Source organism: Lachnellula hyalina (assembly GCF_007821495.1).
Source record: "Lachnellula hyalina strain CBS 185.66 chromosome Unknown contig00157, whole genome shotgun sequence".
NCBI classification, from domain to species: domain Eukaryota; kingdom Fungi; phylum Ascomycota; class Leotiomycetes; order Helotiales; family Lachnaceae; genus Lachnellula; species Lachnellula hyalina.
The window spans coordinates 46,807-72,540 of NW_022157271.1; the positions used below are offsets into that span (position 1 = coordinate 46,807).

Below are 25,734 nucleotides of genomic sequence, written 5' to 3' on the forward strand. Positions count from 1 at the left end.
TATTTGCTAACTCATATTAGCATTATATGGCTGAAGTCGATGGAGATTTGAAACCTTCTGTTCCACTGTATCCCTCTCTTAAAGCCGATGAATCTTCCCATTCTTCAAGTTCAATGTTTTCAGTCGGTATGGCATCTGGTCCAACGGCAACCCCTAAAAGAGACGAGAAAGATGATAGAAAATCCATTGTATCGGTACTTGCTTGATTATTATGAATCAGAGCTAGATATAGAACGTAAGAGCTAATTAAAAAGGTTCTAATCATTTCTCAGATATAGACTTTTATATCATTTATATAATATATAATAAGTAATCATAGAGAGATTTAAAGTAAAACAAGCAAGTAGTAATATAAAAATCACTATTATAATATGGGAATAATATAGTTTTCCCTATTATAACACGAAAAATCATATTATGATAGAGCGTTTACACCCGTAGGGATGGTTTGCTCTTGGTAGCGGGGTGGAGCAGATCAAAATATGAAAATAAATTCTACAAGTGATTTAAGATCTGAAGTATGATCTCAAAGACGTTTTGAAATGCGAGGTAATCAGTCACTATCGATTTAGAAAATTCATGGCCATCTGAATTCGAAGCATATCAGGAACTCTTATTTCATAATTTGATTCTTTGAAACTAATCTGCCAACTTTTAAAATGTCCATGCACCCAAGTATACCTCACACCGGATCAGTTGCAACTACATCCCAGGTAATTGCCGGTGCAGCGGCCATTGACTCCGTCGCAATTGTTACCACCACATGATCCAACGGATGAACCACACCCATACCCACAATTGCAGCCTTTGTAGGGGCCCTGTAAAGTACTTATTGTTAGATATAACCTGGTACGGATTTTATACTCGGATGTAGAATGTATCAAATCGGTAGGACATACAGAGTTGCATCTGAGGGTAGACCTATCTCCACCACAGCCATTCTCATAGCAGTTTCCATTGACTGGACCGCAGCGTGCGTCTGCGGAGGGGCTTGCACCGACGATGGAGGCCATTGCGGCGACCGCGAGGAAGAGGAGGGTTTGGAATTGCATCTTGGAAGGAGGTTTGTAGAATATGAATCAGGATTTGTGTGATTGATTTGTTGTGAAGACTCAGCGTCTAAGATGACCGGACAAGGACATTGCAGTCCTCTTTATAGAAATCTTTTTATGGATGTAGGACTGGAATGGGGCCTATTGGAATACTGCTCGACAAATTAGGAATGCGCTGGGTACTACAACACTGGAAGAGGATGCGAGCACTGCATATATTCCCTAGTTGTACAAGCAGCATTTAGCAGCCATAACACTCGTCTTCCGCTCATAATAAGACTGATATATGATGGTTAAGCTCAGCTGCTAATAAAGGTCAACTGCATCTATAGTGAAACCACTAAAGTTGTTACGCAAGACACCGCATAGTTCGTAAAGGCGGGGATTATAGTGTCTGCTGTCTTCCCGAGGAGTATCATCGCAGATGGTACTCCAAATCAGCGGTGAGGAGGCATACTTAATATTCTTAGAGCTTCCTATAGATTTCCTAGTTTAATGAACACTGCATTGTAGTTACCAGTACTAGTCATAAGGTTTGTAGGTACAGATTACCTTATAGTAAAGTAAGTGTTCCACAAAGAGATCATCTGGATTACTTTAGTGTACTATTCTGGAGCTTTGAAAATAAGTGTAGAAGGAACATTAATAAGCTTTAATGCTTGATATTTATGAAAGTTTAGGTCACGTAGGGGTTATAAATGCTTGTGAACCATATTTATAAGTAGTTTGAAGGAGATAAGATAATTCCGTTTCGTTAGAACTATCCGTTGAATACAACAACGTCATGGTCATACTTGTAACAGAGAGATCGGGACTTGCCCCGCAAACACAGTAAGACCCCCGCTTTAGTACAACACCGTTAACAATCTCGCACTAATAGCAACCCCATAACCGCTAATCTAATTTCCTTCATCACAATTCAGCGCCATTCGATTATTCTAAGCTGACACCTCCCCAAATTATATTCTTATACCGACCTCGACTACGTACGCTGGTCTTACCATGCTTGAAAAGCTACTATCTATTGCGGGACATAGCATGTGGAACCGTAACAACGCTAGCGAAGAGATTTCTATAACATAAAGAGCTTTTTTCTCGACTATACCTAGTTAATAAGGATGCTATTGCTCATATAACACTACTGTAAATAACATTTCCTGTTACAGATCCTGAAGCAGACAGAAGGTGCATTGGACCCTGTAACTCAGAGTAGGTACCTAAGGTAGGTAAGCAGCAAAGTAGGTTTTAGGCACAATACTCCTGAGCTAGCTTCGGACACTAGAAGGTCAACACGCGAGGCCGAGGGGTAGTAGTAGCAAGGCAAGGCCCGGGAGGCCTAGACCTTTTAGAAAGCAGTTTTGAAATGGCATTCGTACAATACGGCTAATTACAATGCCTAGAAGGCAAGGCTAGGAGGGTCCGAGTTTAAGATATTGCAATTGTAATGCGTAAATTTCAAAGAAGATATAAAAACACTTGCTTTGTTAACGCTAGGGACCGTGCCGTGGTCTGCGAAAGTTACCTAGGTAGGTAAGGTATAACGTGACGCTAGCCAAATCATGTACTCGGTAACTAAATGTAGTTGGAAAACATTTTCTTTCCTTTCACCAGCCAGCGGTCTTCTCCATCTAGCTGGGTGGGAGGAACTGATTTGTAAGAGAAAAGGCCGAATCGTCTCTCACTCACTCGGTCTTCGGGCCCGGGCAGAAATTTGCAAGCAGAAAGTTGGCAGATCCGATGCCGATACCCCTGTACATCTAGCCTGAAAGTAGCCATTGTGGCGCTCTGATTGGCCGAGGTTCCGATCCCGTGTTTTCTTTCCCATCCCACCCCTAAACTAGGTTCAAAGCGACATCGACTGCTACGGAGTTCAACGCCGTCATGACTCTGGGGATAATTTGGGAAAAGAAAAGTTTCTCTATAAGGAGGAGAGACTTCCTCCGTCGTAGAAACATGCTCTTTTCATCTTCATAACACGCAGCTTTACGACAATAGCGATGGACAAGCAAATTCGCAACGAGGCTGGACCTGAGGCCGTGGCGGGTCCTGCAAATGGAGACAGAGACGGCGACAGAGGGGCAACAATGGAGGGACAGACGGAAGAGAATATCGCAGCGCCAGTAGTATCCTCGTCCGAATCCGCGAACGAAACCCTCAATGGATCAGCCGCCAGTGTCAACGAGACCGCAGCTCCAGCCGCGAAAGAGGGAACTTCTGGTGGGGATCCAGAGGCTTCGCGCACATCGTTGCAGACTGCTATTATTATGATCTCACTCTGTTCTTCTGTATTTCTTGCGTAAGTTCTCAATATATTCGGTCTGGAGATTGCACATCATACTAACAGAATTCTGCAGAGCCCTCGATACAACAATCGTCACAACCGCCCTCCCAACAATCAGCGAATACTTCCACTCGAACGCTGGTTATACCTGGATTGGTTCCGCCTATCTGCTCGCAAACGCAGCTAGCACACCGTCATGGGGGAAGATCAGTGACATCTGGGGACGGAAACCTATATTACTCGTAGCAGCAGGCATATTCTTCATCGGGAGCGTACTATGCGCCACCAGCATCAACATCGGAATGCTGATTGCATCCCGAGCAATTCAAGGAATTGGCGGAGGGGGTCTGATTGTTCTAGTCAATATTTGCATCTCCGACTTGTTTAGCATGCGGAATCGGGGCAAGTATTTTGGTCTTGTAGGCATGACTTGGGCTTTTGCTTCAGCCGTGGGACCGATATTGGGAGGAGTTTTCACTGAAAAGGTCTCGTGGAGATGGTGTTTTTATATCAATCGTAAGTGAACACAAGATTTCCGTTGTGCTATATCTGACGGAGCTAGTACCTATTACTGGAACTGTGTTCATCCTACTCTGCATATTCTTGCATCTCGACAATCCTAAAACGCCTGTTTGGGACGGTCTCAAGGCCGTTGATTGGCTGGGAAGCTTGACAATCGTTGGTGGTACCTTGATGTTACTTCTCGGTCTAGAATTCGGTGGTGTCTCATTCTCGTGGGACTCCGTCACAGTCATCTGCCTGATCATATTTGGAGTTTTTGTTGCAAGTCTTTTCATTCTCAACGAATGGAAGTTCGCTCGCTACCCCATTATGCCTCTTCGTAAGTCCCGCTTTAATTTCTACCCAGAGCAAATTCTGATTTCCAACTAGGTATGTTCAAACATCGATCTGCAATTGCCGCCCTAGGGACCTGTTTCTGTCATGGTATCGTCTTCATTTCCGGATCCTACTACCTGCCCCTTTACTTCCAAGCTGTCATTGGCGCCACACCCCTCCTCTCCGGCGTGTATACCCTGGCCTTTGCACTTTCCCTATCCTTCACATCAGTAGCTACTGGACTCTTCATGAAGGCAACCGGTAATTATCTTCCACCAATTTGGTTCGGCATGACGATCATGGTCATCGGGTGGGGCCTCTTCATCGACCTAGACTCAACGGCCAACTGGCCAAAGATCATCCTCTTCCAAATCGTAGCAGGAATTGGTGTTGGCCCAAATTTCCAAGCCCCCTTGATTGCGCTTCAGAACTTCGTTGCACCACGAGATATCGCGACTGCGACTGCGACTTTTGGATTCGTTCGCAGCTTGGCCACCGCTATTGGGGTCGTCATTGGTAGTGTCGTTTTTCAGAACGAAATGCAAAACCAATCCGCTTCATTAGTCGCTTCGCTTGGCCCTGAGCTCGCTGGTGTACTTTCTGGTGGTTCGGCCGGCGCGAGTGTCGGTATCGTGACTCAGCTTCCGCCGGCGCAGAGAGTCATTGCTAGGCACGCTTTCTTTCAGTCTTTGAGGACGATGTGGATTATGTTTGGTAAGTGATACGCTACCTTCCTTGAAACCCCTAGCTAATAACCCACACAGTTGCTTTCGCCGGCTTCGGCTTGCTTGTCAGCCTCCTCATCACCAAACGGACGATGAGCAAAGAACACCAGGTCGTCAAGACAGGCTTGGCGGAAGAAGAAGCGAAACGCAAGGAAGCGAAAGTCAACAGAGGCTTGTCGAGAGATGCGAAGCGGGGAAAGAAAGAGGCGATGAAGAGGGAGGGGAGGGAAAAGAGCGGAGAAGTGCTGCCGAAGGAGGATGTTTGATCATTTTACAGTATGTTGTACCAAAAGAAGCATATACAAGCGTTCAGCGAGATTAGATAGCATCACAGCTCTGGCGTTCGGATTCGGATAAAAAAGTTACACGATATGATAATACATTAATTTTTTGAAATGACATTTATGAGTCCACCATTGCCTGAGCAACTGTGTCTTGACGGTGGGACGATTTGTTGTCTTTAACATATTTTAATTCTCACTGAAGGGAATCATAATAACACTTCTCCTCCCATCAGCCCCTATCTATTAGCCGAGCCATACTAGGTAAGAGGTAAATTGCGTGACAAGAGGCTAGCTTACTTCATTTCAGCGCGCTATCCCCACGTTCTAAGCCGCATCTGCACCGCATTCGTTCGTTCTTATATCACCAGTACTTTAATAACTATCGGAAGATACTACAAGTATTGTAATTCTTTGCTCGGGCCCATTCATTATATAACGGGGAGGTTCTGAGGGGCTATAGTAGCAATCGTGGTCATGCTTGCTGTTTGGGTTGCATGCATAGGCCGGCCGCATTAATTTTCTGATTGATAACGTCCTCAAAAATGGAACGAACCACAACACCAAAAATCCCCACCACATCAATTATCTTCTGATCCTGGATAATCATGGCAAAAATACCGTTCGACGAACTGCCATCCGAGCTCATTTATGAAATATCAAAGTATCTCTCCAAATGCGACGACCTCAATTCTCTCATCCGATCCTGCAAACGCCTCGCAACATGCCTCACTCCTCTCCTTTACCACAAATCCTTCTGCCCAGATGAAGTCTACGGCTGTTATAATCACACGAGCAATCGTGCATTATGGTCCTACACAGTGGCTGCCCAAAAACTTCACGGGCCAGCCAAACATTGGGGCTCTGAATACATCCTGGCCTATTTCGCGAACACCATCCCGCTGCAGTGGATTACCCGTGTACAGTTCATCGCCCAACCCACTTCCAGATCTGGCATGAATCTTTTAGAACTCATCACAAGGGCTGGAAATCGCCGGCTGCTCAAGATCTTACTCGATCGAGGTGTTGATATCCAGACGCGTGGCCAGCGTGATAACACGCCTCTGCATTTCGCCGCCGAAGCTGGCTTGCTAGGCACTGTGCAGCTGTTACTCGATGCGGGCGCTGATGTTATTGCGCGGAACCATGGGGGCTTGACTGCGTTGTCTCTAGCTATCTCTGAAGACCACGCGGACGTAGCGTCCTTATTGCTGGACGCTGATGCGGATGGGACGACAGTCAACCTTGCACATGACCCCTCTAGCTTCAACGCGGGAATGACACCTCTGCACTACGCAGCGCGAAGCAAGCATTGCGTCGGTATAGTGGAAGCGCTGCTCGCAAAGGGTGCAGATATGTTCGCCCAGTCCGGTGGGTACTCTGCCTCTGCCTCTGCCGTTTCATCTGTAGATGCACAACGTAATTTTCCGAGCTTGACGCCTCTGGATATGGCTATCCGTGGTAGGAAAGATGTGATGGCTTTTCTGCTCGTTGAGAGAATGTTGGAGATGCCGAAAGAGCTGCGCCAGTTAGGCCCCACGTGGGGTGATGGGATGCCGTTGTTCATCGCTATACGAGCTATGTTTTCGAACATGGTTCGCCGTCTTTTAGGAGTGGGTATTGATGCTGGCAATACGGGAAGGTGCTGAAGAGGTCTTCGAATTTCTTAGTGCAGGAGGCATCCCCGTGAAGACAGCCATTCACATCAAGTCGCAATGATGAGCAAGCTCTATGCTCCACAAGCGGCCGAAGAAATCACTATAACGAAACGTTTTCTTTTCAGGAGAATCGATATCAATTCTTAGGATTGCAAAATGAATACAATGCCTTGTTGCTTACAGGCAACATATTTGCCAAGAAGAGCTGCGAGGAAGGGACTGAGCACGGTAGAGACTTCTATTTCGAAATGTTCTGGCCCTATTCACAGTGAAGCGGCTGCAATGAAGCAGCTTATTGGCACAGTTGATGGGGAAAGCCGACATATCCTACGTTTCAGTAGTTAAGAGGGGTTCATTTTCCCATTCACATCTCGACTCAAAATCTTAACCACACAAGAAAACCATTCTTCACACAGCAGCCTCAGCGGCCTTCTCGAAATCCTTCAGAAATCTCCACCTCGTCTTCTCAGCCAGTCCCTTCTCTTTCCACCCATTAACACTCCCAGAAGGAAACAAATCGACTCCCATTCCTGGCTCCAACAGACTCGGATCATGCGCAATAACAACCCACACATTATCCACAGCATCAAAGACCTCCAATTTCTCAATCGTCTCGTCCGCTTTCACCCTATCATACGCAAATACCTCGTTTGTGCGATAGAACGGCTTGTTCGGAGTTGGAGAGAGCTTCTCAAACATGGATCCTGGACAGAAATGCATCGCTGCGTGGTTGTGTAGGGGACCGAGATTGATTTTCTCGGGTAAGGGCAGGTACTCAGTTGGGCGGAATTCGCCTCCATGGTGACATGCGTCGGCGCCCAGGAAGATGAAAGTATCTTCCGTGACTCGGGCCAATGCACAGATATGGCCGATGGTGTGGCCTGGACAGTCGAGGATATAGAAACTCCCATCGCCGAAAAAGTCATTGGCGCGGAAACCACCAATCTCCAAATTCGAGAAGGTAACTTCATTTACGTCCCTCCCATCGAAGTCAGTGTCGAGCAGAGGCGCAGCAGGATTAGTGGGATACCCGGGCATGAAGTTTTCCTTGAAGCCATGACCGACAATGATGGATGTGCTGGAAGGGAAGAGTGCAGGATTCCCCGTGTGATCGGTATGCCAATGGCTCCAGATGATCCCCTCGATTGCACCGCCCTTCACATCAACATTATTCTCCTGGAGGATCTCAGCGACATCTTTCTTAATATCGATCGTGACACCTGGTCCCGCGGCTTCGATCGTGGCCGTGAAGGCAGGGGCTAGATTTTCCCAGTCTTTGCGCATGCCTAAGTCGAAGAGCAGCTTACGGCCCGATGCGTGCTCGATTAGGAAGACGAGGCACGGTGCATAGAGGAGCTCATGGGCAGTGTAGGAGGGCTTGAGCATAGTGTGCATGGGGATGGTGAGGATGGCCGTGCTGGGCTTGGGGGTTAGTTTTGGGAGTTGGTAGGCAGGGAAGAGGTGTGGGGGAGGAGGAGGGAGGAGGGAGGAGGGGGGATATATACCTGTCGATTAGTTTGACTGTTACGGTTGAGGAACTCTTTGGGATATGAAGATCCGGAGGAGACTTGGGCAATGCTGATGGTGACATCTTGAAGTTATGAGAGAGAAGTGGGATCTTTCAATAGAGGTGTGGTGTCTAGTAATGCCACTTATATAGGAGGATAATGTCTGTTTTATACTCCTACTCAACCATGCCAAAGTACCCTATACGCAGATCCACTGCGGAATCAATATCGCGGACACTCAATACAGGATGCAGCCCGAACATGCGAGTTTCCAACTTCATACTTCGTACGCCGTATAGTATTGTCGAAGAGGTTACTAGTTACCCCAGCATCGATTCGTCTACCTCATATAGTAAGTAATACAAGACTGCCGACTAAGCGCGAAATTCCGTTATATCGACTCATATCAAGCCACATAGACTGATCAGGTACGACCACTACCTCACTACCTCACTCCCTCAAACCCGACATACCTAAAGTCATTGGGTCTCATCTCCCCACCATGGCTTTCATCCGGATGAACCCCATTCCCGTTTCGGTTCAACTATACGACCGCTAGCCTCGAAGCTTAATTGAACCCACATTACTCGGTCTCGGTACAACCTAGTCAATTAATTGACCCATCCCATAAAAGAAAACGCCATCCATCACTTATAGCTTGCTTAGCAACATTATGATACTATTTATTCCAACCGACGACACGGCGGATCAGATCAACTCACGAATGAACCAAATAACCGTGCTTTGCATGAGGTGAGAATTATTAATCGGCGGTCTGGTGTTCCGCTGTGGGGCGGCTTGCTTAGAAATTTGATGGTTTGTCTCTACTTTGACTACGCTACAATTCTTGTAGAGGGAGTCGATGCCCCCCCTTTTTGTTTCGGGGCTTGGGGCATGTGCTAAGGTGTTAAGCGATTGTGGGCAACGGAAAGGAAGGTATGGAAAGAAGAGGGGAGCGTCACGTGTCGCCTCCCCCTTTTATGAACTAGGGTGAGGCGTGAAGAGATGTTTTAGGTGGAGGATTAGATGGGTGTTTTATATATGAAAATCCGAGGAATGTAGCATATTATTGTTCTTCATAAAATAACTAATAGACCCCGAAACCGATAGAGAGGCTTACATCCAAATAGACTATTTGCGATACGATACCTCAGCCTTTTCCTTCGGTCACCTTCCAACAGCCCCGAACTACCTTTGGCCCAATGAGGCCGGCAGATCGCTTTCTGTGTCTTTACTGCTATCTCGTGTAGCTGCTTGCTCTTTAGATACTCTTATCATCATCAAATTCTCAGGTAGAATCTACTCGCGCAACCCGATGGAGATTCTCAGAGGTTAACGCCTTAGCTATTCTTCGCTAATTTTTAGTTATACCCTAGCCTAGCACTATCTAAAAGAGGTATAGTCTCTTTAGATCTTATCACGTGCCTTCTGAATTAATTATAATCAGAGTATAATTAGATTAGGTCTCATTTGATTTGATTAGCTTTAATTCTACTCTAATTTAATTTTATTAGATAGCTCAATCAAATCAAATCAAATTATTTCTTACGCTGGGCTGCTCCCTTGGCCTCAACTGATGACTGACTGACTAACTAATGGGCCAGTCTGGACAAAGCATTCAGTCTTGCAATTGTTTCTTCCACGATTTGAAGTCCCTCAGACATCTTCGTCTTCCGGTAGCCCTTGTTCTCCATATCAAAGTCGGCAGACGAGAACGAAGCTTCCGAAGTAGGAGACTGATACACAAATTCTTCCCCATCAATATCAAAAATTTCCGATCCACTCGTCACTCTTTCTTGCAGCTGACACTGCACTGGCTCAGACACTGAGATATTTACCATGAGGCTCTCATCAGTTACAAGAGTTAAAGTTATTGCTAGGAATACATACGCTTCTCGAGGTTGACTCTTAATACGTCCAGCTGTCGAGTGACAAGATTGAGGACATTGGGATGATTGCGCAAACGGTAATCAATCGAAGCATGTCCATTTCCAAAAACGCCTAAGCTGGCACACCAATTCTTCAAGCATGAGAGCTGGGCTTCTGTCCATTGCGGCGGTTTGTATTCAGAAGAGATGCCCAAGAAAATAATGCATTCTTCCGCGAGAGATACCGTTGTTTTTGTCTTTATTGGGTGCGATTCTTGGGTCTCCATTTGGCTTCTGTGGGCGTTTCTCGGGGGTAATACGACAGTGGAAGAAGCAACCTATAGTCTCTAATGCGGCCACTTCAGTTGTTTATTGACAAAGGTATTTCAGAGCAGGGCAGCTACTTTGCTTAGAATTTCCTGAACGTTATCGATGAATATTGTTGCTCCAGACAATTTAGGTGCAGGTGGAAGACAGGCGTTGTGGTCTCTGCGAAGCCTCTGAGACTATTCGGTCGCTATTTTAGTGAAGTGGTTAAAAAATCGATTTTTATTTTTATAATCACTTAATTATTATATTATAACTACTAATCATAATACCTCCGTGATAGACTTAAAGGTTAGCTAGACTATTTTTCTATGCATTCTCTTATTTATATTATATTCTCTCTACTATTAGTATACGAAGTATAGCCTCTCGCATAAAAGGTAGTGTTTTTAAAAATCCCAATTTATAATGTATTATGATATATGCTCGACCGCCTTTTCTAGGGCTGTAACCACGCTAGCCCATCCTAATATAAAATAGCCTCTAAGGGTTATATTTACTAGTAGAATGCTAGCCAAAAATGAAATGGGGGCTTGATATACTAGCTCCGGCAAATATCTATATTATTACGAGCTTATCAAGATAAGTGGGACCGTACCGTAACTTCTACAGGTGTGAGATATGGCTTTTGACACGCAACGTAATGTTAATAGCCTCTTTGGTGCAACCTGCGCTTGAGTATCTCAATAGAATACGCCAAACCAAGTGAAAAGTGAGTGGAAATTGTAGGGGGGAGGATTTCGGTAAAATGCTCTATAGAGTAGAACAGTGCCTGCACTCGTTACACAGTTAGAATCGTGAAAGCCAACGTATAGGCGAACAATTACTTGGGACACATCTGAATTAGTATTGACCTTAATAAACCTTATGCTTATTGAGGCGACTGTTTCTCACTTGAACTCTTACATATCCTTCAATTTCTCTAGTATGATATCGCACATAGTGTTCTCCCGCCGCTGACAACTCAACAACGACCAAGGAATCATACAGTTATGACCATCCCGGGTCTCTGCCATGACTCCAAAAATCTTCCTCATTCCCGCATTACTTCTCAATCTCCGTATCACATGCTCATCTACCTTTCATCCAGCCCGTGCATATAGCGGCAGCTTCGGTTGCGCATACTCGAGCACGATAGCAGCTACGCCAGCTGCGATGGGAGCTGCGCAGGAAGTGTCGGATCGTATTACAGAGATTCAGGCCATGAGGCGAGGTGGTGAGTAGGATAAGACTGCTTGACCTAAGATGCCGTAGTCCTGCGGGCGTGAGTTCGGTGTGTATGGGGAATGATCACCATTGCCGTGCAAAGAATGAATACAAATGACTTGCTCAGCCCGCACTGGCCACGCTATAGAGTGTCGATTCCCGGAGTTGGACGTTGCTGCGAGGAGGATGGTGTTCTTTGCGGCAGCATAGGTAAGTGTAATGTCAATGATAGGGTCGAGTTCCGGAAAGCCAAAAGACATAGTGATATCTACTTTCCAATCATCTGTAGTGTACTCAATGGCCTGCAGTCACGTCAGTATAACTATGTCTTTTTAGATGGGAAGTTCTATCTAGGATTCCCTACTTCAGCGATGATGTTGGGATTGAGTTCACCGTTCTGAGTGATCCGTGCAACGAATACTTCTGCATGAGATGACACGCTGAGTAGTAGACCCGCAACATGCGTTCCGTGACCAATTGTATCTGTCCCGGTGGTGTCATCTCCTTCTATCCAGATTCGATAGGTGAGTCGATCTTCGAGCGCGTATTGGACTTCGAGAGGGAGATCAATTCCGCTGTCGAGAATGGCGATTCTAGTCTTCCGCCCAGGCTCATCCGGGATGAGAGGAAAGACAAAGTTCCGCAAGTCTTCAAACCATTTTTTGGCGGGAAACGAGTCGGAGAATCTTGGCGCATCAACAGATAACAGTTCAGCCAACCCAGGGTTGATGTCGACTGAACTGACTGGCTTGTATTACTTGAATTTCACCTATTTAGGTCAGCTCTTGGAACGGGCGATGATAGTTTCTGGTTTCCCCCAAAATGCCTCTACTCAGCTATTTATAGTTATTAGTAGTAGTAAGGCCTCGAGGAGTCGTGTAGCAGAAGAAGCTAGCTTTCAAGGACTATCTCTTAATCAGGCCCTGCTAGGGAAAGACAACTAGTTTAGAGCCTACTATAGAATAATCTCCGCAAAGAGACTAGAGCATAATAGAACATCTTACACACTTTAAGCTTATACAATTTGCTAGGTGGATAAGCGGGGGAAACAGGAGCCCTGGACCCTATTTATAGACTGGGCAGGAGAGCGAATGCTAAGGCAGGGAAAGCGAGAGTAAGGAAGAGGACGTGTGATTTCCTAGCCTCTTTTATAAAGCCTATGCAAGCTAGCATCTTAGTATGCTAGGGAGGTCGAGGTGCATAAAGGAGGAAGGAAAGGAAAGGAAAAGATATAAGCTAGCATTTTATATAAACTGTCACCTAACTTCACTCCCGGCTGCTTCTAGGTGATGCGTTCTCACCTTAGAAGCAAAAGGAGAGACTTCAGCTTAAGGGAGCTCCTAATTAGACGGTTTAAACCTCTAATTCTGATATAGACGCCGCATGGGCCTTTGGCCTTTGGCCTGGATTGGACTATAAATAAAACAAACAAACAAACAAACGATAAGCCCCTGCAGCCTACTGTTCCATAATTAGAGTCCAAGACGATGGTGCACCACAGAATCGCCTAAATACGCGCCCGAGTAGAGTAGCTGACGCCCGGCCTTGATGGGTTTCAGCCTGACGGGAGCAACCTTTATTGACTGGCTCGAATTTATCTTCTAAACTTGGAGCAGTAAGCCAGTTTGGGGGCTAGACAGTTCGAGGGTGTGGTGTGGTGATTATTTAAGACTTGGTCCTTACCCAAGCCTGATCGTCTCAAAATGCATGATTGAATAATCTTTCAAAAAACCACTTCTATCGATTCTTCCGAGGCACTTATATTTCTTGGATACCAAGGCAGAAGATTTGTCCCCTTCTTTGATAAAGGGTCATCCGGCCATTCTCTCGCAACTTCAACACTATTGCATGCCTTGCAGTGGCGGGGGCGGCGCTTAAAGTCCCGCGGTATACTTCTGCTCGTGACAAATCGCTGTCCGGCTTTTCGGGGAAGCCAATTTGCGACCAAGTCTGTTCAAGCAACATCAATATTAGAAAGTTAAATCCGCCAGCCATTCTACATCGCGCGTCATGCCTTCAATACCTTCTACGCTTACCTATTTCCTGGCGCCCAGCTGCGACTTCCCAGCCGACGGCCTCATTGCCTTGGGGAGCATCATCGTCCATCCGACGACTCCACAGAAGTCTCTCAACCGTCGAGATAACCAGCGGGTAGCAGTACCCGCAAACGACCTACAAGAATCGTTTGAGGACGACTGGGAAGGTGTCATCAAAACCGCAAGACACAACAAGGTCACACTGTGGGCTAGCTTCTTGCAGATGATCTTGGGCTTTGATCCTGTGAAGCAAAAGAATGACGTTTATAAGTTCCGTCAGTTGGAGACAAAGTTATTCGAACCGGACGCGGCATATATCGAGAATAGTCTGAAAGCAGAGGGCGTCATCGCCTATATATCAGCGACCAGATACAAGAAGCCCATCTATATGGTTACGGGCGTCAAGATAGCACGCGGGGCTTCGGTCACTAGTAATACGCTTATGGTTGAGTCAAAGAGTACGAAGGAGCGTGGGGTGAAATTCGATAACGGCTCTGATTACGTTTTTGCGTATCGTGTGGTAAAGATTCGGCTCAGTGGAGATGGTAACGTAAAGAGGCAAAAGGAGTACGTCAAGGGGGCACTCTTTAGCACCGATGAAGGGACGGACAGTAAGAAGGATTTAGTTGGTTGGGGCACGGAACAGCTCACTGCTAACAGTGAGGACTTGCAAAGCAGCGCTGTCGTGTCTGAAGCATATGAAGATGGACAGACCGTCATCGTAGCATCTGGGAAGCCCTAGGCTTTCTGTTCTGCTTAATCGCTACTCCATATTACCCCGTATGCGCCATGAAAGGTTTTGCGCAAAGCTTCTTCAATCCGCACTTATCTCATGAATCAGACCCTTTCTTTAGGGGATAACCCACTTATTCCCCACGTGTCAGATGATTCAGACCGGCCCGTCCCGACCCAGGTATAGTCTTGATTCTTGAATGCTCAGGTACATAAGCACCAGGATTCAGGACCTGAATAGCAAATTCTAATACTTCGTAGATATCAGAGGATTAATGGCTTTACTAGTAGCACACTGTAACTACTCTAACAACCAATCACCAGCCTCCATTTCCCTCCTACCTAAAAGCCGCCTTTCCTAATTAAGCTTAGCTCACACCCTAACCATTGTAAGGCTTCCAACCTCAATCTCACACCAAACACAAAACAGTATGATTTGACATTTAACATCATACCGACGATTATGGCTCCGTCTCCTCCTCGTGCGCACTATTCGGAGAAAGAATTGCGAAATTTATATCCCAGTAATCTAAAGCTAGAGCAGGTTCAAATCCTCTTGCGCCATGGCGAGCGAGCTCCTACCTCCGCCCGTTTTGAAAACACAGGTCTAGCTGCTTTCTGGCCGTACTGCTCCGCTGCGAAGCAGCTAGTCAGTGTTACAATGAGTGATAATTCTTCAACCTGGAGTCATTCTCAGTGGAGACGACATCTTGAAACATTTGACTCCCACGATAACCCTGTGCTTGTGTCAGGTCCTCGAGGAGAGATTGAAGGAATGTGCAACCACGGAGAGCTAACAGACCAGGGAAGGAGGAGCTCACAAGCACTAGGCGCATATCTCCGAAGTCTATACATTGATCAACTGTGGTTTCTGCCATCTACAATAAGTGATCCAGAGATAGTATATCTTCGAGCTACTCGCATACCTCGGGCTATTGAGTCCTTACAAGAAACCTTCGGGGCCATGTACCCTCCACACTCTAGATCGAGAATCTTTCCTCCTCCCGCAATCATTCTACGTGCACGTACCGATGAGACACTTACCCCAAGCAATGGCTATTGTAAGAGGTTCGCTCAATTGGCTCGGGCATTCTCGCGGAGGAGTGCTGAGAGATGGAATACATCGACGGAGATGGATTATGTCAATGATTTGATTGGTAAATGGATGCCGGAAGATGGCGAGAGAGTGGCTATAGACTCGCAACCACGTCTTTCTGGGATATTGGACACTATCAATTCGACCCTCGCTCATGGATCGGGGACAAAATTGCCGAATGAGTTTTATGACAAGAAAGGCATGGCTATCATTAACCGACTAGTGATAGAGGAATGGTTCAGTGGCTATGACGAATCTCAAGAGTATCGGGCGCTTGGAATTGGTTCTCTCCTGGGCGACGTTGTATCACGAATGATCCTGAGCGTTGAAAAGAATAGCAAGGAAAATTCTGGTCAAATCAAAAGTTTAGATGGGACTTCAGCAAGCATCAACCGCCCGAACGCTACTGTCAAGCTGGGATTAAGTGGCTGTCACGACACCACATTAGCGGCTATCTTAACAAGTCTTGGAGCCTTAAAGCTTGAGACTTGGCCGCAATACACCAGCCATGTTTCTCTCGAGTTGTTTCGGAAGGCTGAAGAACCCGTATCCGCAGCATGGAAGGCGGACAGAATCCCCTCCCCAGGTGGATCAGCACCGCATATCAGAAGTAACGACGGGCTCCGCCAACCTTTTCTACCAAGCAAAGACACCGACAAGGAAGAAATTGTTAAAAAAGCTCCTTCAATTGGTCGAAAAAAAATCGATTCCTTGCAGCCCTCGGCGCGGTCCAAACTAGATGGTTACTATGTACGCATACTATATAACGACCAGTCCGTCTCGATTCCTGGCTGCAAAGCTCCCGGGAAGCATCTTGATGGCAATGAGAGCTTCTGCACCCTCGAAGCATTCAAAGGCATTGTCGATAAATTCACGCCACTGCACTGGAAGAAAGATTGCAGGAGCAACTTGAATGATCCTACCTTTCCGGTCAAACCGGAACCGGCTGGATATTGAACTGAATAGGTTGAATTTACCCTTCAATAAAAGAGAGCTAGATACGTCTGCGATCCTGGGCTAAGTTTACAAAGTGGTTATTCAGCACCTTCGACTGTATATAGGTGGGGTCTCCATGCACTCTTTGTACAGATGCTCATATCAAATGCTCTAGCTTGCACTTTCTGCTTTCTTATCCACTGATATGTAGCATATGAAGCCCTGTTTTATTACCTAATAAATTGGACATGTTTGCCCTGCTGATTGTGAAGCTATTGGAATTTGTGCTATTACACGTGACTGTAATATACAAATTGGATTACTCCCCTCGTCTTCTCCCCTAGAGAACATTGTGATTTGATAATAAGAGCGGTCCCTGCTATCAAAAAACCGCTTTTTAATACCAGTAAGTTATACGGTTGCATAGACAGGTTCAACCTGAGTATTGTAGTATAAAAAGAAATCGCTAGGCACGCGAATAACTATGCGGCCAATGCCTTATCGAGGGACCAGGGTCACATGGACCTACGCAGCAGCTCCGACGGACTGACCTAAGCCACCGAGGCTACATGGGCTGAAAATCGCTGCGATGGACGCCCGATGCCTGAACGAGCCTAAACTTATATGCAGCGCATCTGGGCATCCGGACAACTTCAACCCCAAAAAACAAAATCCAACTTCGATTGATATTCTACGATAGTTAAGAACATGGTTCACACCGATTCCCAATGGCAAGTTGCTGAGAATTTTGTTAAAGATGCCCTCCAAGGTACAAGTTATGTCTGCCAGGGCCTTGAGCGCTTGCCTGGAGGGTTTATCAACTTCACTTTTCGCAATAGGCTTGCAACTCCAAACGAAGGTCATGGAGAGACGGTCGTAATAAAAATGACGGAAGACAAGCTGAAGGTGGAGAAAACGACGGGCGAGGAGTTCACTCTACACAAGACCCGCAGTGTGAGCGTTTCCCTGTTCACAATATTATCCATTTCGCAGCCGTCAACGGTAAAGTTTTGGCTGATACAGCCCTTCAAATCTTTAGTACTACGAGAATCAAATGCTTTCCTACCAGATACCATCTGCCTGCAGCGAGGAAGCCTGTGATGGGTCACCTTCTATCCTAGTTCGGGTTCCAGAAATCCTACATTACTTCCCTGGCCTCTACATCCAGATCCTTGAGGATCTTCCTAATACCGCAACTCTGAAAGCCCATCTGCTCGATGGATCTTTCGAGCCTGCTTTTGCAGATGCGTACGGGAGAGTGATAGGCGCCTGGGCTGCGAAGTTCCACCGGTGGGGCCGGCACCCAGACCAAGAAGGTCTGCGAAGGGTCCTCGGCAGATACACAGAAGCTGGTGTATTCAAGTACCGTTTATCTTGCGGACGGCTCGACGCGACCATAGCGAAATTTCCTCTCGTGCTTGGTAATAAAAAGGCTCTATTCCAACTCGTGAGCCAGCGGATAACGGCCATCACCCATCCAGATGCTGACGTTGGGATCGTTCATGGGGACTTCTGGCCCGGGAAGTAATTATGTCCTATACGTATCTCTTATTCAATCCTGATTAGATTTTAGCTTGGTGTTCGCAAGCTCGGCAAAGAGCATTGAGAAAAATGAAGTCGGCGACGATCCTAAATCTGATGATATCGATTCAGACAGCAAGCAATTGATCTTTATGCTTGACTGGGAACTCTGCCATATTTCATCTATCGTGATCGACCTGGGGACTATGCTTGCCGAGCTATACATTCTTTATTTCTTCGAGGACTCCGCGTCAGTCCCGCTTATTATTGAATCGTTCTTGGAGGCATACGGATCAATCGAGACCCAGGATGCTTTCGATACGATGCTTTACTGCGGCGTGCATCTCATCATCTGGCCATGTCGTACCGAATGGTCTAAAAGCCCAAAGCTGATGGAATGTATTCAATATGGATGCGATATTCTGGACAATGCCTATAAAGGCAATGCGGATTGGTTCAGAGGGAGCTTGTTTCAAAAGCTGTTCCAAGGAGAAGAAGACTTGGGAGTGTTAAAGTTCTCAGAACGATTGCATTCAACGTATAGGAGTTTGGTTGGGAATCCTAGCTACACATAAAGTCTATACATGCCTACAGAGGTTATATTTGCGTGACGATATTACCAGCCTGGAAAACCTTCACTACAAGTGCTACCAGAGCTGGGCATCGGGTAGGGTATACCACAGGATACCCGCGTAAAGCTTCAGCGGGTAACACCCGTAGGGGGGTTTAACGGGTCGGGTAGGATACCGGAAGGATCCCGGGTTTGCCCTTAGATTTCCTAGGATATTTAGGCCTCAGACTTTCAAGGCTTAAAAGGAGAATATATTTATGCTTAGCCCAGAAAATCTGGCCCCATTAGCAAAAGAAGTCGAAGATTTAAAATTTAAAAGTTAATTAGCCTATCCCTCCATTATAATACAACCGTGATATCATATCATTTCGCAGCTAGCCCGCCCACCATGCGCCGCCATTTCGATCGATCAATACATTCAATACGCCCCTAACGCCTCGCTGCCCACCTAGGTATTCTATATGAAAAGAAAACAAATGAGAAAAATGAAGAGAATGTATTAATATAACAAAAAAAGTAGATGGAAAAAGAAAAAGAAGAAAAGTATCATATATCAAACATATGCGTGCGTGGCGTGGGTATCTTCCTCCGCTCAATCCAATCCAAACTTTCACTTTTACGTTTCCCAACTCCCCTGGCCAGGCTGCACATGCTTAAAATAGTCAGATCAGCGAATCCTCTTGCCATCCAACCACCTCTGCTGGCCCCTCTCCTGTTGTCGATAATGATCCTGATCTGCGCCTCTTCTCCTCTCTTCAAACGCAGCCTTCTCCTCCTCACTCAGACTGAATTGTTTCTTCAACCATCCGAGTGCGCTGCGCTTCTTCTTAACTTTCTTGCCGTTCTCCGTCATTATTGTCATGTCCGTCATGACGCTCATGCCCATTGCGCTAGGTGCTCCTCTACGGTTCCCAATATTAGACGGCGTGGGCGTGGCACCGAAGCGGAGGTTCGAAGAGGAAGAGTTAGAGTGGAGGTGATCTATGTTTGCGGGGGCTGCGGTCCAGGGTCTTTGAAGGGGCGAGTTTGGGGAGGCTTGGACGGGACGGAAAAACTGCTGATCGGAGCGGGGCGAGGGCATGAAGTCACGGGTCAGCGCAGGAGGTAGGTTATCGTGACTTTGCTGTCGAGCTGGTATGTTGACCATTCGAGGTGAATTAGTAGCTGGGGGATTTCGGGGGAGACCTGGGTGAGTCCAGCCGGAGTATGGAGATTTCTTCTCTTTCTTTTCGACATCTGAGCAATAGGCAGAATCTAGGCCACGAGATGGTGGCGTGTTGACAATGTTCTCTTTTGCGCCTGATCGTACGCTTTGGCGAGGACTTAGGAGTTCATCATTTGCTGGGATTGGTGCGGCTTTCATGGTCATTTCTGACGTTTTGCGTTTCAAGGAAAATCGTTTTCGCAGAGATAGTTTTGGCTTTGCGGGTGAGGGTTCAGGTGCTTTCTCAACGACCGGTGAAGGGGCCCGTGCTGCTGATGGTAGTTTTGGGGAAGGGGCAGGGCTGTACGTATGTGGTTTAAGAATGAATTCGGGTTCCGGCGCCGCTAGCTCTGAAGGAGCTGAGCTTTCGTTTTCCGTGGGAGCAAAGCTTTGGGCGTCTAGCTCTGACCGCTGCTCTGGTTCTAGTCCTGGCAATCGTTCACGGTCATCAACCATTCCAAAAGCTGGGAGAGTAGCTTTGATCGCAGGTGTTATTACTGTCGGGTCTGGTGGGAGGGATCTCAACATTGATTGCCGCATCTGTTTGGATGCGCGTGGGGAGGTTGATGGCGCGGAAGATGATAATGAACCACTGAGCTGTAAATGTGTGAGTGAAATGCGGAGATCTGTGAAGATGGTACTACATACTCTTGCTTGCCTCCGACTGATATCACCAGCCCTCTTGTCCATCTCGGCAACAATCGTACCAAGTTGTACCAGTGAAACGCCAAGGTTATTTCCTTTGGTCTGCAGTGATACGTATGCTTTGTACCATCCTTCAACGTTGCCCTTCATAGCATCGAACACCTTTTGCATGTCGGGTCGCTCCCGTCTCCACACCGCAGCCTCTTGTTCTCTGGCCAGATATATAGTAAACTCCTTGCAAGCATCCAGACCTTGTGTGACATCTTTCAGGGCATCGTTCATTGCCCTTGCCGTTCTGGTTATAACATGTTCGATCCTCTCATTGCCATTGACAATTTGTACACGAAAGTTACGGTCCTCCAACATGGCGTCAAAAATCTTAATATTTTCCAGAGGCATTTTCAGGAGACCCAATCGTTCTGCTATATCGCCGTCGGCCAGGTCGAAGTCCTCTAGTGTGGTTTCCAGAAATGCATCCACCTCATCAACATGTCCTTGCAATATATTCATAACCTGGTTATCATCTTTGGCAAGTCCATTTAATAAGAGATATATGCCGAAAGATATTTGTGCCATCAACTTCCAAAGCTCATGGTACTGTTGCCCTGGTTTCTGTCGCCATCTGGACGCATGTGTCTCCTCATTAATGTCTTGGTCAAGCAGCAGTTTCCTTCTCAAAGTCGCACTATCAACCTTTATTTTCGGTTCACTGGTTATGCCCCCGGAAACTTCTACCATCGATTCCGCGAAGGCGTCCTGCATGGATGCAATCGGATGGGTTGGAACGTTAATCTGAGGAGCCGGAGACGGAGCCGAAGGTAGAGGCAGAGATTCGATATGAACTTCCTTCATGGTATCGAATGGAACCCCAACTTCTTTCATGGTATCGTCATGCTCTCTCAGTGTACGGGATCTGATTTCGTCGTAACTCGGTTCGGTCAATTGGGCTACTTCCGAACCATTATATCTCAAAGCATTCAATCGAGGGACAACAGATGGCTCTTCGTATGTTGCACTGTTCAATTGAGACACCTCGTCCTCCTCTTCCTCGAAATCACTGTCTGATTCTCCCTTGTAGCTCGAGCCGTCGTAATTTGGTCTATGGAATTTGGCCGCCTCGTAACTCGATCTTCGCATTGGGGAGGGGTTCGATTCGTTGTCGGGTTCGAGGATTATAGGGAGGCCGCCCATACCGTGTTCCTCGTCAGAGTCGTAGAAAAAAGCCATGGTTGCGACTGGGCAGGCAGGGCAAGGCAAGGCGAATAATACTGTGCGCCTTCAATTCTGGTAGGACGATACCCCCTGCAAGCTCAGTGCATTTTCCTAGCAAAGCAACTCAAATCGCGAGCACATAGGGGTTCCGGGTGGTCGCTGGAGATCAGGTAATTGATTGCAGACGACAATGGGGGTGTCCCATCCGCCCCTTGAGCTCCGGATGGATAGAAAGATAGATTGTGCTGCAGGAGTGAGGGGAAGAAGAGGATAGCAGCAGAAAGGGGTGTACAGGCACAGGGCGGGTTGGCGGGTTGGCGGGTTGGCAGCCACCCACTGCTACACTGCACCAAAAGATTAATGTTGACGGCTGGATACAGATTGACTATTGTACTGACTATAGAGTCGAAAGGAGGGAGTAGTTGGGTCAGTTTCCAGATGAAGGAAGTGTACAGGTAAAAATGTAGCAGATCAATATGGACGGACCAGTCGTAGTAGCCGTGCCGATAGCAGCTTAGCCCAGGAACAAAACCCAGATGATTTGGACTAAAACAGACGGACCACCCAAGCTACACTGTTTACAGGCAAGGGGGTTTCTCGGCACGCGCCTATCAATCTATTCTCGGAAGTGCCAACGGGATCGATCGTGATTAGTTGAAGATCGTGATTGGAGGAGGGGAGAGGGGGGAGAGGGGAGAGGAAGAAGAATTCAGCAGAATAGGATATTTGGTATGACTGGCTGCTGTATGAGAAAAGAATCCCCCATGAGCGGGAGAGAAATACAGAAGAATGAGTGTGTACAGCTTTAGTGCATATAGAATGCCAAACTAGGCAATTCCAAGAAACCCAAACTATCGTATACGGAGTATTATTGTATATTACTCCTGCATGAGGTAAGACCTACCAGCAAGCCTTGCCACGTGCTGTTAGGCTTCCGGGTTTGGCGGGGAACGGAAAGAAAGGGGCGTCGTTGGTGCGGCAATAATACGTAACCTTACACGCAGTTGGTGCGTTTACGGTATTACAGTAGTATTTGTTTGTCGCAATAGTAACATACGAAGGTATTATTGCCAGATGCGGGAGAATAAGGCATGGGCCACTAGACACGCGACACGCGACTGCCAGAGTTCTTCATGGCCACGAGCATCTAGTACCAAGTACACATCACATTAATTCTTTCTCTCTCGCAAACACGAGGGGTCATTGTATCCCTCAAACCACATGGCAGCAGCCATGTTCATCAATATGAGACTGCCGCTCACCGAAGCCGCGTTTTAATTATTTTCCAAATTCTCCGACCGGACCCTTCTTGCAGACTGTACCGATCCCATCCCATCCTATATCTGCTCGAAATATGGCCTTAATATGCCGGGATGCACGCGAAGAACAAAATATGGATGGGTCGTGACGAGACGTCGGGTTCTTCTTCAGCCCTCAGGTTGGCAACCGGGAGCCGTTTGGATTCCGTTTCAGTTTCATAGGTGAATACGAAGTATCACCAACAAACATGTCAGTGATAGTTATATCCTCGCCGTCCCTTTGAAACATCTCGCGGGACGAACACATCACAGTACGGCTTACGGTAAGAGGAAGGCAGTGTGGTTTACGTATGTCTTGTTTCCTTCTCTATCCATCTCTTCTTTTTCTCATTCGCTGTCATCGTCTCGTCTTGTCTCCCGCATCACAGGTACAGTACAACAATACAAGCGGAAACCTTCATCCTGCCCGACACACGCACCCTCACCTCGAGCAAATACGGCCCCTCCCTCCTCCCGCTACGAAAGCGCGCTCTTCTACTCCTCTCTACCGCCTTCCTCGTATGAACATCCCTCACCTACGCCTCCGACATCCTCGCCCTCACCCTCACCGCACACCCCCATCTCTTCATTCCGAATCCCAAGCATCAGCGGCGGCTGTTCTTATCTGTCAGTTTCTGGAGATTATACCGCGCGAGAAATCTCTACGCATCTACCCGCGGAATCCAGGGCGGAGGACATGATGATACGGCTGCCATGTCCATTGCCTATTATTCTCCAACCTTCGTGGGCAAGATGTTGAATTGGCAAGTAGGGTCCTCTACGGGGGTTCCCGACGCGCGGAAATTCAACCCAGCAATCTGCTGACGCAACAGGCAAAACTTGCCGACCAGGGAAATTGCTGGCTTTTGGAGGAATAACAAAACTATTGTGCTGGATATTAAGAGGGGACGTATTGGGTGGATGAATGCGGGCCATTATGCTAGGGAGTGCGGATTCGATTGCGGATACTGATACGAAGGGTTTGAGGATCTGGCATGGGAAGCAGTATGCCAATTGTCCTTTTGTTATGGCTGAGAAGGAGGGGTGCGTTCTGAAGGGTGCTGAGACGAGGTTTATGTAAGATGATCATTCTGTTGCTGCGTATCGCGAGGCAATATTGAGGTATTCCTTACCTGCGACGTGGGTGTATATAGAAGTTCCGAAATGCTTTCGAGGTTTATCAAGCACACGTACTGGCTCTCGAATACATTTCTCCAAAGCCCCACCGTCCCCACATTCAGCCTTTTGAGGCTCTCGGTATTCACAAACAAAGAAACTAACACCCCCCTTAAACTTCTAAGCGAGTGCTCGGTACCGCTGTCAGAAGCGGTTGAGACTAACACTACCATTAGAGTCAAGTTCCGGTCCAAGTCAAAATCGCAGTCCAGTCCATTTGCTATGAACACATTGGATTAAGTAAAATTCATCATTCGCTTTTCTTCTTTTCCCACCTCTCCTCTACATATTCATCTCGAATACGTCCTTATCCCAGGCAGTAATCCCAAAAAATTCACATTTCCATCTCATCTTCACACAGTCTTGTTTTTCAATACAGTCTCACACTCCTACACCTGGACCCGCATCAAATTCACTACACGCCGATAGAAAAGACACAAGTAACCTCATCATCCACTTCACGTCCTCTTCTATTTTACACCCCGCGCCATCGACTCCATCCAATCCACTCCAACCCACGGGACGACAGCCGGGATTATTTATAGAAGGACAATAAGTAATGGCGCCGAATTGGAGACATGCGCTGAGACTCAGCTCTGACACCTGGGATCCGAGCCACCGTTTTCAGACTTCGTGGTTACTGACTCCTTGGGTTTTGTTTGCTGTGCGAGCTGTGTTTGTAAGTTCTGCTCATCATTACCCCCTTCTTTTTTGTATTCTTTATTGGTGGGGATTTTATTGGATTTTATCTCAAGTTGAAGAAGGGATTTGCTAATACTTATCTGCTTGGGCACTTAGGCTTTATATGCATTCGCAACCCTATTCTTCATCATTGGCTGGCAAGCAAGCGGGCACGACGGACATGATATCCACGATGTCCACAAGAGCTTCTCGTATTTCACCGGTACGTCCTCATATCCCGCTATCCAATCCCATCCCCCCCCTCTAAAACCAAAGTGCTGCAAATACAGAGACTAACAAACACGCCTCAGTCCTCTGCTACTGGGCCCAAGCAATCTACTTCCTCCTCGCCTCCGTCAACACATTCACCTACGCCCACCCCTCCACGCCGACCCTCCTCCCGCGCTTCCCCCCGCTCTTCCGCGCCCTATACGCCCTGCTCTATACAACCGTAACAACATTCCCCTTCCTCGTCTCCCTCGCCTTCTGGTCCGTCCTCTACCCCTCCATCCCCAGCCCTACCTTCAACACCCCCTTCTCCCTCTACACTAACACCTCGCAACACGCCCTCAACGCCCTCTTCGCCCTCTTCGAAACCCTCGCCACGCGCTCCGCGCCCGCGCCCTGGATACACCTCCTGTGGTCTCTGATGTTGCTGGCTATGTATTGCGGGTTGGCGTATGTGACGTATGCGGTCAAGGGGTATTACGTCTATGTGTTTCTAGATCCTAGACCGAGGCTCGATGTGGAGGGCGTTAATGTGGGGGGTGTGGGGAAGGTGGCTGTGGTGGGATATTGTTGTGGTATTGCGGTGGCGGGGGTGGTTGTTTTTTTGTGTGGTTAGGGGGGGTGGTTTGGGTGAGGGTTTGGGGGGACGGAACGG

The 25,734-nt window shown here is 47.2% G+C and overlaps 4 protein-coding genes across 4 annotated transcripts; 3 read left to right on the plus strand and 1 right to left on the minus strand.

Annotated features, from left to right (window-relative positions):
* Positions 1-3,049: 3,049 nt before the first annotated feature.
* LHYA1_G008091 (MFS-type transporter) lies at positions 3,050-5,161 on the plus strand (the record flags this gene model as incomplete). The annotated part of the gene is made up of 5 exons (XM_031153012.1): positions 3,050-3,348; positions 3,407-3,849; positions 3,896-4,174; positions 4,225-4,884; positions 4,935-5,161. 5 exons carry the CDS (start codon positions 3,050-3,052, stop codon positions 5,159-5,161), a joined length of 1,908 nt encoding a protein of 635 aa, XP_031002681.1.
* A 2,081-nt stretch (positions 5,162-7,242) lies between these two features.
* Positions 7,243-8,425, minus strand: andK_2 (Cytochrome P450 monooxygenase; the record flags this gene model as incomplete). The annotated part of the gene is made up of 2 exons (XM_031153013.1): positions 7,243-8,251; positions 8,340-8,425. 2 exons carry the CDS (start codon positions 8,423-8,425, stop codon positions 7,243-7,245), a joined length of 1,095 nt encoding a protein of 364 aa, XP_031002680.1.
* A 6,549-nt stretch (positions 8,426-14,974) lies between these two features.
* On the plus strand, positions 14,975-16,564 carry SPBC4.06_0 (putative acid phosphatase; the record flags this gene model as incomplete). The annotated part of the gene is made up of 1 exon (XM_031153014.1): positions 14,975-16,564. The coding sequence occupies one exon, from the start codon at positions 14,975-14,977 to the stop codon at positions 16,562-16,564; it is 1,590 nt and encodes a 529-aa protein (XP_031002679.1).
* Positions 16,565-24,729: 8,165 nt separating this feature from the next.
* LHYA1_G008094 (uncharacterized protein) lies at positions 24,730-25,629 on the plus strand (the record flags this gene model as incomplete). Its single annotated transcript, XM_031153015.1, has 3 exons — positions 24,730-24,849; positions 24,969-25,074; positions 25,163-25,629. Coding segments are annotated over 3 exons (693 nt in total), but the record flags the coding sequence as incomplete, so codon positions are not given.
* Positions 25,630-25,734: the final 105 nt, after the last annotated feature.